The sequence below is a fragment of the Chelmon rostratus genome, chromosome 8 (genome assembly GCF_017976325.1).
Source record: "Chelmon rostratus isolate fCheRos1 chromosome 8, fCheRos1.pri, whole genome shotgun sequence".
Classification (NCBI taxonomy): domain Eukaryota; kingdom Metazoa; phylum Chordata; class Actinopteri; order Chaetodontiformes; family Chaetodontidae; genus Chelmon; species Chelmon rostratus.
This window is the reverse complement of record NC_055665.1, coordinates 5,988,305-6,001,057: the sequence shown is the minus strand read 5'-3', so window position 1 is coordinate 6,001,057 and position 12,753 is coordinate 5,988,305. Positions and strand designations below refer to the sequence as shown.

Sequence of the window (12,753 nt, the reverse complement as noted above, 5' to 3'; positions counted from 1 at the left end):
TTAATTTCCAGAGAAAATTGAGACATTTCAGGACAAAGACAGCTTTCTTCACACAGGGGTCAGAAAATTCATTTCTTCAAGTTTTACATGAACTCAAATATTTAAGAAGCCAATAACTGCTGGTGCAATAACAGATAAAACTGGTTCAACTGGTAATTCTCCACCCATCATTTACAGAGATGTTGAGATCATGGCTTGACCATTAATGATGTTTTGATTGTAGTTACAGATGTTGGACACCGGGGGCGCTCTATCGATCCAGAGGCTGTTCGGAGTATTACTGTTATCTTTATATTGCCTATTCAGTCTTCATTTGCAGTTGGCATTTTGTATAGGCATGCAACACAGTAAACCAAAGATGGCTGTAATGGAGGAAAAGAAGTAGTAATCAGTAAAATAGTGAGTGATTAGAACCAAAGTGACATGAATGCAGTGTTGTTCTCAGGGAGGTCAGTAGCATAATTCAGCTATTAAGGAACACAAATGACAGTTTAAACACACAAATGAGACTTTAATTCAAAACAATAGGTTCAAACTATTCGGACCATATCAGAAGACCTGCGACAAATTTCATTATCAGTACAAATCAACCAACAACAGCAGCAAAATACAAACATTCACATAGTCCAGTGTTTTTACGCAACACAGTGAAATCAACCTTTAAATATGCAGAATAGAAAATGTCAGCAGCATCACTGTCCATCAGCTACACATTATTCCTCCACTGTTGGTGTGGGATCCTCCTCTGTTCCCTCCAAGTGTTTCTTCAGACGGCTCCATGTTCTGGAGCAGCTGTACGTACTGTGTGGGCTCGGTCTGGTGGCGAGCGGTTTTCCGAGCGTAGTACCTCCTGGACGCGGCTCTCCACGCCTCCCTCTGCAGCATCTGAGTCTCGTCGGGTAACTCCGATATCAGCGTCCTCCTTCTCTTGTCCTCTAAAGACGTGGGTTGTGAGTACCGCAAGTCCGTTATGTGAGGAAGGGGCCCGGAGCGTGAGGGGTTTGCCTGTTGGCGGGCTATTTTTCGAGCGTAGTACCGCCTGGAAGCTGCTCTCCAGGCTGCCCTCTTCAATCTCTGAGCCTCCTCTGGCAACTCGGACATCGGCACACTCTTCTTCTTATTCCTGAAGAGGCCAAGAGGTGAGCAAGGACACAGATGAGGAGGTATGCAGTTCACTAAGCACTTAATATTCAGATTTTTTTTTTTTTAGTTTTGAATTAAAAGACCAGTGAGAAGGATAGTCTGCTTCATATAACCATGCAGTGCTGAAAGGCCACAGTTTTGTCAAAGCAGCAAGTATAAATCTTCTCTTCCAGTGTCTAATCTAGTGTTTTTGGCCAGTTGTGCACAACCACTGAGTATCATCACATCACACTGTTCAGTGCAGTCTGAGCTTTTGTGCTCAAGTTTGTTCTGCCTTCTATGTTTATCTTTAACCAGCCTGACTGCTCTTTCACCAATCTCCCAAAACAATTATGCCTTCAATCACACATGTAAGGATTTTGGTTTATTGAGCTCATGTCTTTAATAAATCTGAAAAGATTAGCCGATTAAGTAATTAGTCAATCAACAGAAAATGAATTGACAACTCTAATAACTCATTAAAGTTATTTATCAAGCAAAATGCCAAAACCATTTCCTCGTCTTGCCTACTTACATGTGAGGTTTGTCTGCTTTAAAAATGTAATATTTTTGAACAGGCAGTTTGTGACACCCTCTCTCACCTGTTGTTTCCTGTTAACCTGTCTCTATACTGGCCTATCTAATAGAGGCAACAACGCAAAACAAACAAATAAATAATTTCAAGAAATTACTGTGTTCTGTGTCTGGTGTTGGAAATGTTATAGAGTAAATGATTAATCAAACAGATAAACCAATGATGAAAATAATGCAAGTACAAAGTCAAAGAAAAGAGCTGATGCCAACAATCACAGTTTCATATAGTAGGAGAAAATGTCTTAGCCTAACATCACATTGTCTGGATCTGGTTAATTACCCACTGAAAATACAAACACAAGGATTTGTGGGTGAATGAGGAAACCTTAATGAGGTAACTGTAGGCTTCATGCATCTATTTGGCTCATGTGCATCTATGAAAAAACCCACCTCAGGTTTTCTCCCTCCGGGACGTAATGTCCATCTGGGTCTGCGTGAGGTTTCTCCCTGAACTTTCTTCTCTCTCTGCTCTCCTGTTTTTCTAAAGGGATCAGACCGGATGAACATTTCCTTAGTCATGCCATGCCAATACATTAAACAGCAACAGCATTTGACCAAGGCTTTTCTCTGTTACACACAGCTGGGTATTGATAGAAAATAAGCCAAAGTTTTAAAATGCAAGACGACATGAACCACAAAATATCAGAGTACGTAATGAAGAAACAATCCAAAGAAGCTGATGAAGTATGTCCTTTCCAAATTTTGACACGTGGTTGTGATAGTACTAAGGATCAATACCGAGCCCTAGTGTTACAGAGCTGCCATTTGAACAACACAGAACAAGCTTTAATTGAGAGATCATTTTGGGAAAGTACAATGTATAATACGAGTAACAGGTAGGATACATTACTTTTTACACTGGGGCTCTCTTTGTCCTGGCATGGACTGCCTGAGCTCTCCTGATGCGCCCCGAATCGCTCTTCACTCATTTCCCACTTGATTAAGACTGTGTCGATATCACACGGCTCCTCTTTGACGACCAGGCTGCAGGGAGAAGTGGGCGGATTCCTGGCGGACTCCGATCCACCTGAGGACTCTGAGGAGTGGGAGGTGCAGCTCTGGTCCAGACCCATTCTGCTGGGGGATGACGGAAGAGCCGACTCGTGGCTTTGAGAGGAGACGTGTGAGGGGGGTCTTGCAAAAAGGCCCACTGTGGAGGAGGAGGCAGAAAATGGCATTGTCAGTGGTGGAAGTAACAGATTACATTTACTCCTTCTGCTGTTAACAAAGCTGTTTTTTGTCTATTTGAACTAGAGCTGCAACGAGTAACTGGCTAGTTGTCAACCATTAAATTAATGTGACAATTAATTTAAAAAAACTGAGGAAAAAAAAGCTCAAAATTCTCTGACCTCAGCGTGATGTTCTTCAATGTGAATATTTTCTGGTTTCTCTACTCCTCTATGATAGTAAACAGAATGTCTTTAGTTTGTAGACAAAACAAGACATTGCAGTACACGATCAGGGGCTTTGGGAAACACTGATGGACACTTTGCACACCTTACTGAAATTTTATAAACCAAACAACTGATTCATTGTGAAAATAATGACCAGGTTAATCTGTAATGACAAATATTGGTGATTGCAGCCCTAGTTTTAACATTATTTGCGAGTGCACAAACACACATCCGCACAAATGAATGGTTGATGATGCCCAGGCCAATAAATGAATGTACAAATAGAGTATTATCAGTGATATTTCATTCATTTTATTTACTTGAGTAAAATATTAAACATAAAATATCAAGTACTCTCCCCAAACCTTGGCTTCTTTGTACCCATGCTTACTTACAAGAGATGCTCATTTCACACTCCTGCTGCCCTGCTGTCATCTCAGTGCCGATGAGGTTTGGTTCAAACCCGCTCTGCTCTGCCTTGTGTGCGTCACAAGAGGGCTGCGAGCCGACGAGGCTGTGTGAGGCCGTCTCTTCTTCAAGCATCCCGCAGGTGCATCCTTGTCGGCGCAGCAACTGCAGCTCGTACTCGATCTCTTTCAGCCTGCACTCCAGCCGCTGGATCTCTTTGTCCCTGTCGGCCACCATCCGTTGGTACTCATGAGTCCTGGCACTGTTGACACCGTACAGCACGTTTATTATCGAGTCTATCGCCAGCCGGATGGCGTTTTCCACCACAAGTGCTTCCTCGTCGCGGAGGTGTGGGTGCAAAGTTCTGTTTTTGACCAAATTCATCCTCAAAATCACGCTGTTTTGGTGTTAGCAAGCTACGTAAAGAGCGTCTGGCTAGCTACAAGGATGCTAGCCTATCGGACGATGTGGCTCACTGAGACACCATTCATTCACAAACGGTCGTCAAAAACAAAATGCTCACATTCAACACACGAATCAAACGCGTTTCTATAATGTAAAACACGCGCAAAGAGAACAGAGTAAGGCAGACTTGTATTTAGCTAACCCTATCGTTCAATTTACTACACCACAGATGCTGTTTGCTTCCTGCGTCCTCTTCTTCGGCGAAAGCGTTTGGCAGTGGATGTTGGTTTGGCGGACACAGCGCCACCGTGTGGCTCGTATGTCTGCTCAGACTAACATCACACGCCCTATTCTAATACCATAAAAAAAAAAAAAACTCGTATTCGAGTATTCAAGATTTTTCTCGATTATTTACTCATCTGACTAACTGAATTGATTTAAAGCCAATTAGGTATATCAATTTAGTCTGCAAAATTAAAAAAAAAATTAAAAAGAAAAATCAAGCCCAGTCCTTTTTCCCACAGCACACCCCATACGTGACAAAAGATGCATTCCATTTATACAGTTATTCAATTTACATAGTCAACTTACAGTTATCTAAAACTGCCCTTTGACAAAATCAGCAAACTCTCACATTTTAGAAATCGGATACAGAGAATGTTTGGCATTCTTGCCTGATAAATAACCTAAACAGTTAATCAATTATCAAACTTCATTCATTAAACAACCACTTCACTGATTCACTAGTTGTTTCTACAGTGTGTGTTCTCACATTTGTATTTCACTCGTTGAATAGGATGTAAAAAAGGAAATCACATTTAAAAGTAACTTTACAGACCTATGACATCCTGCATGCTCAACTTTATTTTTTTTAAAAACAGACAATTGGTACACCTTTCATCCTCAGTTTATTGAAAACCATGAACATGAGATAACGTCAATTAATCTGACAAACAATTCGGCCAAACAAGAATGAGGCAACCATTTTAAATCAATGGCTTCTAATTAGCCAATTCAGCCCAATTTCAAATGTCAGACCTGTTACACACCTCTGCCACAGGTGGACTACAATTACTGATGGACTGATATTTTAAATTTTAATCCCCTTTTACTTTTTCCCTCTACATACATACTTTGCATCTCTCTCCATCTCCTCATCCACGGCACCCTTACAGAACGAATCCTGCCAGACTGCACCTGCAGGAGAGGAGGGGTGCAGGGTCAATGTTAACAGACAGAACACAGTGTCAGATAACACCACTGTGCTGCAAAATCCTGCTTGAAAGGTACCAAATTATGTTACATGTTGCAGCATATTGACTGAGGATAACTTTCTCGATGGTAAGGGTCTGCTTGTTGTTCCTTCCCTTCCAGTTAATGTTTTTGGCCAAAGAGTTTGTGAAACATTTGGCCATTATCCTCCAGATGCTCTCTTTGGTTGTCATCCCTCCAGCCGGACCAATCAATAATAAACGGCAGTATAACAGTCCCGACATCTGCAGGTTCGCAGAGCTACGCTCCAGATGAGTTTCCTGACTGCAATATTTGAAGAACAGCGGTGTTCTGTTGTTTGAGGGTCTCCAGTGAAAGGAGGACCTCAAGAAGAATTGCTTAAAAAGAAGAAAAACAAACATTCATCATTAATACGCATCCACCAAGGTCGTCTACATTAACTTCCATTCATAGCTGCAGCAGCTGTGTGGTTTAACACCAACTGTGTGTTTGTGCGCGTCTCTTTCTCTCTGCCACTCTGCACATTGATGTGGTTGGAAGCAATGCTAGCTGCGATGGGTGGGTGGTAGCAGGAAACCGTCTTGTGTCTCACGTCTGGTACGTGTTGCTGTATTTGGTGGGGGAATCTAGAGGTGTAAGAACCGACTCTGTCAACGCTGTTCTTTCAGCATTAACTGCAGCACCACTGAGAGAGAGAAAGAAGTTAACTCTGTGTGGCAAAGTGCACTACACTCATCAAAAATAACTTCTAAGGATTTAATTTAAGACTTAAACACATAACTAGGCTGAATTTAAAACTGTTAATTGGTCCATTGGTATCATTTTATTTAGTTGACTCTCTCCTGCGGATATTTGCAGAGAAAACAGGTTTTCCTATTAAAAACGTTTCCTGGGTTTCATCAAACAAACCATCTGTGTGTGCATTTCATTATTGGTTCTATTAGCATGTAAAAGTCATTACCTCCTTTTCCGCTCAGATGGTCAGAGTGTTCATTTTCGTGCTGTGTTGTCATCACTTGCAGTTTTTGCCTCACATTCAGCCTCCATGTCTGCAAAATAAGATTTCAATATTGCTTAAATTAACAGTTTTAACGCACAACAAACACACCGTCCTCTTCACTTGCAATCAGTAGGAACGTTTTTCGGTACACAGACCTTCATCAGGTCATTTATTTGTCTGAAAATCTGAAAATTGTGCTAAATGTGATGCAAACAATCATGTTCTCTACAGGAAGAACTGGAATAGTTTTGGCGATCCCTAACCTTTTTATCTAGCACCACCAATCAAAATAGTAGTTTCCCAACACTTATGACCAAATGCCTGCAGAATTAATGACATTCCCATCAGCTTCAGCTCTGCTTTGCGCTTGCACTGCTAATTAGCAAATGTTAGCATGAAAACACACTAAACTACGCTGAAAATGGTAAAAAAAATACAGCTAAATATCACCATGTAAATCACAATTCTGACAATTCCAGACTTCGCTTTACAAAGGCAAAGTTGTGATTAGACAACAATTAAAGAGCGGCTAGGTTTTGAAAGGAGGAAAACTATCACTCTGCTGGCCTCTTAAAATTTATTAATGAGAGATGTGATCAAAGTTTTTCCCTTGGAGGGCCAAAACTGAAACTTGATGCTGGGCCACAGATCCAAAGCGAACACCTTTTGTTAAGATGCAGAATGGTGCCAGAATCCAAAGTTCCCTTAACTGACTGATTTCCTACGCAACATATCACTCTGCCCACTGTGCTCAGGTTATAAAAAAAACAATTCATGATTTTTTTTTATTTATTTATTTATTTTCGTGTGAGAAACATCTGGTGGAACAAAATTAAACCGTACAGTGGGCCAACTTACACACACATACACATATATTGATCTTCTTCATATACTTTGTTATGACCTTAGGTCATTTGTAGATAAATGTGTAGATATGTCAGCTGTGTCTCTCTCCACCTCAGCCTATGTGTGTGTGTGTGAGCAGCAGGAGATGAGCAGAAACAGGTGAAGTCCATGGATTGGTGGATCGGGAGGGAATTGCAGCTACCGGATTGGCCCAGAAGACAGAGCAACTTTATTTAAACCGGCAGAAGCAGCTCCTCACTCTCTCCTCTCCCCCCCCCCCCCCCCCCCCTTCCAACTGACAGCCAGCAGATTGTGTGTGTGTTTGTGCCACCTTGTTCTTAAGAACTCAAAACGTGAGCTACCCTTTGTGTTTCCTTTCTAGTTGTTTTGTTTTTTTTGCCCGTCTGGTTTGAAGAAGAAGGTTAGAAACCTGTCCTTTTGTTTGCTCCTTTTGTTGTGTTAGGGCTCTGCTCTGCTTGTTAAATAAACTTTTGTTTGGGAGTGGAAGGAGTGGAGCATTTATGCTACGGCCAGGATTCCCTAGGCTTGGCTGTAACAACTTGTGTTCAGTATTTGTTGTCCTTGTTCTTTGCTGTTTGTTTATTCCTGTTTAAGCCCATTGAGAACAATGAATAACCGGAGTCAATTTCCTTGCATACACAATTGGTCAGTTCAGCCAGATCGGATTCTGATTACACTTGTAGCACAGTACTGTAGAGCAGTGCTACATCACTGCTGCACAGGGTTTGAAAACAGCGTGAAGATGTTCGACAGTGTCAGTAATCAGAAGTGTACAGTAAGGACAGTCACAAAAATCCTTATGCAGTCCAATACAAAACCACAGCCATTCTTAATCATTCACAACTGGTTGTGGAGCAAAACTTCACACAGTGTGACCACAGCCATCACCTGCAGCACGTTGTTTTCTCATGGTGCAGGTCTTCACACTGAAATCAAAAGCAGATGCTTCTAAGGCAGTGGTCTGGACTTCCTTCCAATTCACACAGGAAACGGCACCTTTCTACTTGAACTGGAAGGAAGCTGTTCCGAGGTCGTGTGTAAATGCAGCATCTTAACGGTGTGTTCACGGTCATAAAGGAAACACGTCACACATTTCACAGCCTGTTACTTTGCTTAAGAAAATCCTAGAATATTATTCCATTTAGTAGAACCAGAACAATCATCATGCTGCACCTGGGTAATTATTTCTGATACTGCCTGCAGTTTTTGGTTATTAATAAGAAATCTAAACAGGGAACAGATTGAAGACAACTGCAGCAGACACTTTATTTTCCACTGTTTTCATATGAGAAAACACTTGTATGAGCAGGTTTATTGATACAATATATATTCATATATATTTATACAATAGCTGTATGTGCATTAAAGGATAAGACTGGTTATATTATGTTTTCTTATTAATAACAAACACTGAATTGATCCCACTGACAAGTACTGTCATAGATTTGCATTATCTTGAGCAAACTTTTGCTAAAAACTACACTGTCCAGCAGTTTCAGAAAACTATTTAGCCCTCTTTTAGAAATTAAATTCTAATAGTTAATTAGTAGCTACAAAAACACTACATTTTCTCTGCCGCTAAATTAAGCATTCATAATAATAAAGTTCCACGTTTGAACACGTGAAGACATTTTAGAACTGTTACTGCAACACAATTCAGATTCAGATGAACAAGTAAGAGTTTTAATCACAGTTAACTGCAAAGTTAAATTCATCGTTTGCTCACTATTGACTGTGACACTTTCCTATTTGCAATCATCATGGAAACAGTCTGCCTTGATTCAGAGTGACATATTAATATTAGCCATTGTTACGATCCCCTAACTTAGCTCGTACTACAGAGACCGAACACAATTAAAGAGGCCAAGAGTGCTTTCAACCTACCTCAGACTGCCTCAGGTAGCGACAGGGTGTGCATTGATCCTGAGCCAAAAAAACTGTATTTTAGGTCCCTTCTAACAAGTATTTAAGATACTGAGGGGGGAGATTCCAAAAGCTGCACCCAAGTTCAACAGGCCACATAATTTGGAGGACACAGCGAGTGAATCTGTGTCTGTTGGAGGCTCTGAAGTTTAGGCTGAGCCAGTGCTGCCACACTGGTGACTGTGCTTGGCACTATATGATTCTATACAGGCAGTATAGTTGTTGCTTCCTGGTCTGAAAGGGCCCAGTTTTAATATTTCTGTCAAATTATCCTGAAAGTATGTGGCAGCACTTTGAAAACCAAATTATCTGGACAGAAGCAGAAAAGTTAGGATTATATTCCATATGTAGTTGAATACATTTGCGAAGAGGGAGAAGCTATCTTGGGTACACAACAACAACCGGGTTAGAAAATATTGGATTCTTTGAGAAAAGTCTCCCAAGGTGAATAGCAGCAAAAAAAAAGATCCAATCACAAAGCTTAAAATTCAGTCACGTGTGCTGCCAGCAGCAGGTGAAAGCTGACAGTGCAGCTTATATTAATTTGCTTTATGATTTTGTGTAAATTTTAATATAAATTCAGCAACTATGGTGTGGTGGTCAATTGCTGATGAAATTAGAGAGCAGAGCGGCCGATGATCCATTTTAAAACCAATATCACTTTTTTTTTTGCATGCGATTAAACACTATGCAGTATTATTAATAATAACAAATGTAACACAATTGCTAAATTTAAATGAATATTTATTTAAAACTAATTTAAATCCACAGCTAATAAATAGCATTTATCAAGAGACAGCAGCATCTACATTAATAAATAAAAGATAAATAAATGCTGTCACAGTGCAGAGCAGCAGCTCTGTAGCTCTGTCTTTGGTACCAATGGTACCACATTTATTTAACATTAATGGACTATTCATTTGCACACAGAAAAACATTTGAAAATAAAAAAAATGTGCATTGTCTCTGTGTCTGCAGACATCATTTGTTTCTGAGTGCAGGCGACAGCCCGTGCAATTTTCTCAAAATGAGAGCTACTGGCCTGATCAATTGGCCGACCGATTAAATGACCTATAATTACCATGGTGACATGCTCTGTTCAGAAATTGAATGACAAAACATTTTAAATTCACCACAGCTGTGACTTCTGGCTTCAGTGACCGAGGCTCGTGGGTATTGTAGTGTTTAGATCGATCTGCTGTCTGAAACAGACGGACAAAACATGATTTAAACTGAGGATGTCCCTTAACTTGATGCGTGTAAATACAGAATCACAACTCTGTAAAGTTTTAGGGCATTCAATCGTTCGCAACTGGACCTCGTCAGTTTGTCTTAGAAGACGTTTCGCCTCTCATCCGAGCAGGCTTCATCAGTTTCAGCTTCATCAGAGGACTAGAGCTGTCCTATCTAGTCTGGTTGCATACGAACTGATGAAGCCTGCTCGGATGAGAGGCGAACCGTCTTCTAAGACAAACTGACGAGGTCCAGTTGCGAACGATTGAATGCCCTAAAGCTTACAATGACCTGGATGAATGAGAATATTCACAGGCAACTCTGTAAAGTGTTGTTTGGCCACGTTTTATAAGGAAAATAGCACAGTCGGACCAAATCGACACATTTGTAAGTCACCGTCATGTTGTAAGACAGAATAATACACAATGCCTGTGTGTCCCAAATCCAAACACCAAACTAATTATCAAGATATTTTGGAGTATTAAGTGACAACATATCATATACTCATACTACAGCAGCTCCAGAAACACCTCAGAAAATCACAACATTCAGAGAAACACTTTGTTGTCTCTTCGTGAAGTTTAACTGACAGTGGCACTTTAAGGTCTGATATTCAAAGGTATTTATTACTGTATCACTTCCTGTTAGTTAACTAACCACACAACAGTATACCATGAAGCTTAGTGTGGAATATACACTGTATATACTGTGTGAAGGGTGGTGCTGGGACACAGAAACAGAGCTGGTTGGTGATGTGTGTGTGTGCTTCGGATGACAAATGAACTGAAAACCACAGTTTCTGAATTCTCCCCTCAATCTCTGTCTTAACATCACGACACTCTGCACTGGGAGTCAATCATACCTCCTGGTTTTACAGTGGAACAGCCCCGAGCAGTCACAGAGGTTTCAGTATGTTCGAAACATACGACTATGTCTAAAGGCAAAAAGTGTTTATACCTGTGGGGCGAAAAGCCTCCTCCTGATCTCTCTCCAAGAACTGGCAGCACATACTCTCAGTCTGTCCTCGAAGGCCTTCACGGACGGTGTCGCAGTCACATGTAAACACGGAAAAGAGGCGGAAGCAGTTGTGTGAAGAATAAAAAACATATGCACTGGAGAGTGCGCACAAAGTTCAAATCCTGCCTGCAAGAAGTGGACCTGTGGTCAGACTGTCTGTCTTTCAGGGGAACAAAAGTAGTCAGACGCAGGCCTGGAGGGGCTTTCAGGTGCTGTTATATCAACTGATACGATCCGAATTGCTGAGACGCTGAGCGGCTTTTGGTTTGGTTATTCTTGAGTGGGTGCATTTACCAAGAAGTGACTAAATCGTGTCCCTGTGTGGGAGAGAGGTTCGACCACCTGTTATTTCTCAGCTCATTCGTTTCAAAGCCAACTGATTTCAGATCAGGAGCCTGATAGCCTGCAGATCATCATGGTGGCATTTTTTAAAACCATTTTCTGCTTTTGGACTGATACACGTTATTGATCACTGCTGGTACTCACTCAGCCACCACTGTAAGATGACTGCAGCTCACACACTTCCCATTCAATTACCGTCTGCACGTCCTCTTAAACCGGGGGGGGGGGGTGATGCATCCACAGGCCTGGACCCCAGCTGCTCCATCACCCTGCTGGAGCTGTCTCCGACTGGGCATGTTGGTGGGGGAAGGCCTCCGCAGTTTCAGGGCACTAGGTGTGTGTGGGTGTTTTCGTACCTGCAGCTGATGAACAGATAAATGAACAGAAAAATTAGTGGGCGGACTTCCTGACCACATTCACATGCAGCTCTGCAGGGGAGATGTGGTATCGCCTGTCATCCCTCAGCCTCCGGATCTCTCGGTCCCTGTCAGCCACCATCCTCTGGTACTCGAGACAGCACTCACCTTCATCACACTGATCATAGCCGCCCTGGTGGCATTATCTATGACCTCGTTGTGCAAAGCTGGGGGCGCCCCGGGTAGGCTGTGACTAATATTATTACAACTCACTATTAGCCGACACTGCTCAGATTACAGCACCGCTCTCGCTGTTTTGCTAACTTCAAACAACGACAAAACTATTCTTGAGACATTACTCGCAGCTAAGCTGTTTAATTTTGGAACATAAACGTTATCTGACTCCCAGTTCAGGGCAATTAAAACACAGAGGAGAATAAAATCTCACCAAAGTTTCAACTGCGAGAGAGCAGAGCTGTGCTCAGACTCTTCTTCGTCTGCTGTGTTGACACGTGATGTTAAGGCTGACAGCCGAAGAAGCGGCACTACCGCCGGCTACTGGACCGTTGCGGAACTGCAGGTCTCGTTGCGGGTTCGCTCATGCCAGTGTGTCTGTTTCAGCTTACATTTTAGATCTGATTTAATAAGATTCTTAAGTGATGGTTGCTATGTCTATGATATGTTTTTTTTGTTCAAAGAAAATCCTGCAGAAGTGGCAATAAGCAGAGCTATCACGTTTGGTAATAATAATAATAATAATAATAATAATAAACATTATGGTCAGTTCTCTACTCATCTTTCACATACTTTTACTTTTACTAAATTCAAAATTCTACTTCTAAAAGTACAAAAGTATTAT

The 12,753-nt window shown here is 41.5% G+C and overlaps 1 protein-coding gene across 11 annotated transcripts; it reads right to left on the bottom strand.

Annotated features, from left to right (window-relative positions):
* Positions 1 to 4: 4 nt before the first annotated feature.
* LOC121609951 lies at positions 5 to 12,400 on the bottom strand. 11 transcript variants are annotated; one of them, XM_041941768.1, is made up of 10 exons: positions 12,343 to 12,396; positions 11,734 to 11,900; positions 11,137 to 11,211; positions 10,080 to 10,148; positions 6,118 to 6,205; positions 5,057 to 5,841; positions 3,506 to 3,780; positions 2,567 to 2,866; positions 2,107 to 2,197; positions 5 to 1,123 (listed from the first exon to the last, which is right to left on the bottom strand). In XM_041941768.1, exons 6-10 carry the CDS (start codon positions 5,071 to 5,073, stop codon positions 703 to 705), a joined length of 1,104 nt encoding a protein of 367 aa, XP_041797702.1. In that variant the 5' UTR covers positions 5,074 to 5,841; positions 6,118 to 6,205; positions 10,080 to 10,148; positions 11,137 to 11,211; positions 11,734 to 11,900; positions 12,343 to 12,396; the 3' UTR covers positions 5 to 702. The 11 variants fall into 11 exon arrangements, with proteins under 11 accessions (XP_041797702.1, XP_041797705.1, XP_041797708.1 ...); XM_041941771.1 differs by having other exon boundaries at positions 5,057 to 5,533; XM_041941774.1 differs by having other exon boundaries at positions 5,057 to 6,205; positions 11,734 to 11,894; positions 12,343 to 12,400.
* Positions 12,401 to 12,753: the final 353 nt, after the last annotated feature.

Excerpts from the sequence above, each read along its gene's own strand:
- LOC121609951 (XM_041941766.1), bottom strand. The coding sequence starts at position 3,902 with ATGAATTTGGTCAAAAACAGAACTTTGCACCCACACCTCCGCGACGAG. Across the intron at positions 2,867-3,505 it reads GTGTGAAATGAGCATCTCTT|TGGGCCTTTTTGCAAGACCC; the intron begins GTAAGTAAGCAT and ends CCTCCTCCACAG. Across the intron at positions 1,124-2,106 it reads CCGGAGGGAGAAAACCTGAG|GAATAAGAAGAAGAGTGTGC; the intron begins GTGGGTTTTTTC and ends TGGCCTCTTCAG.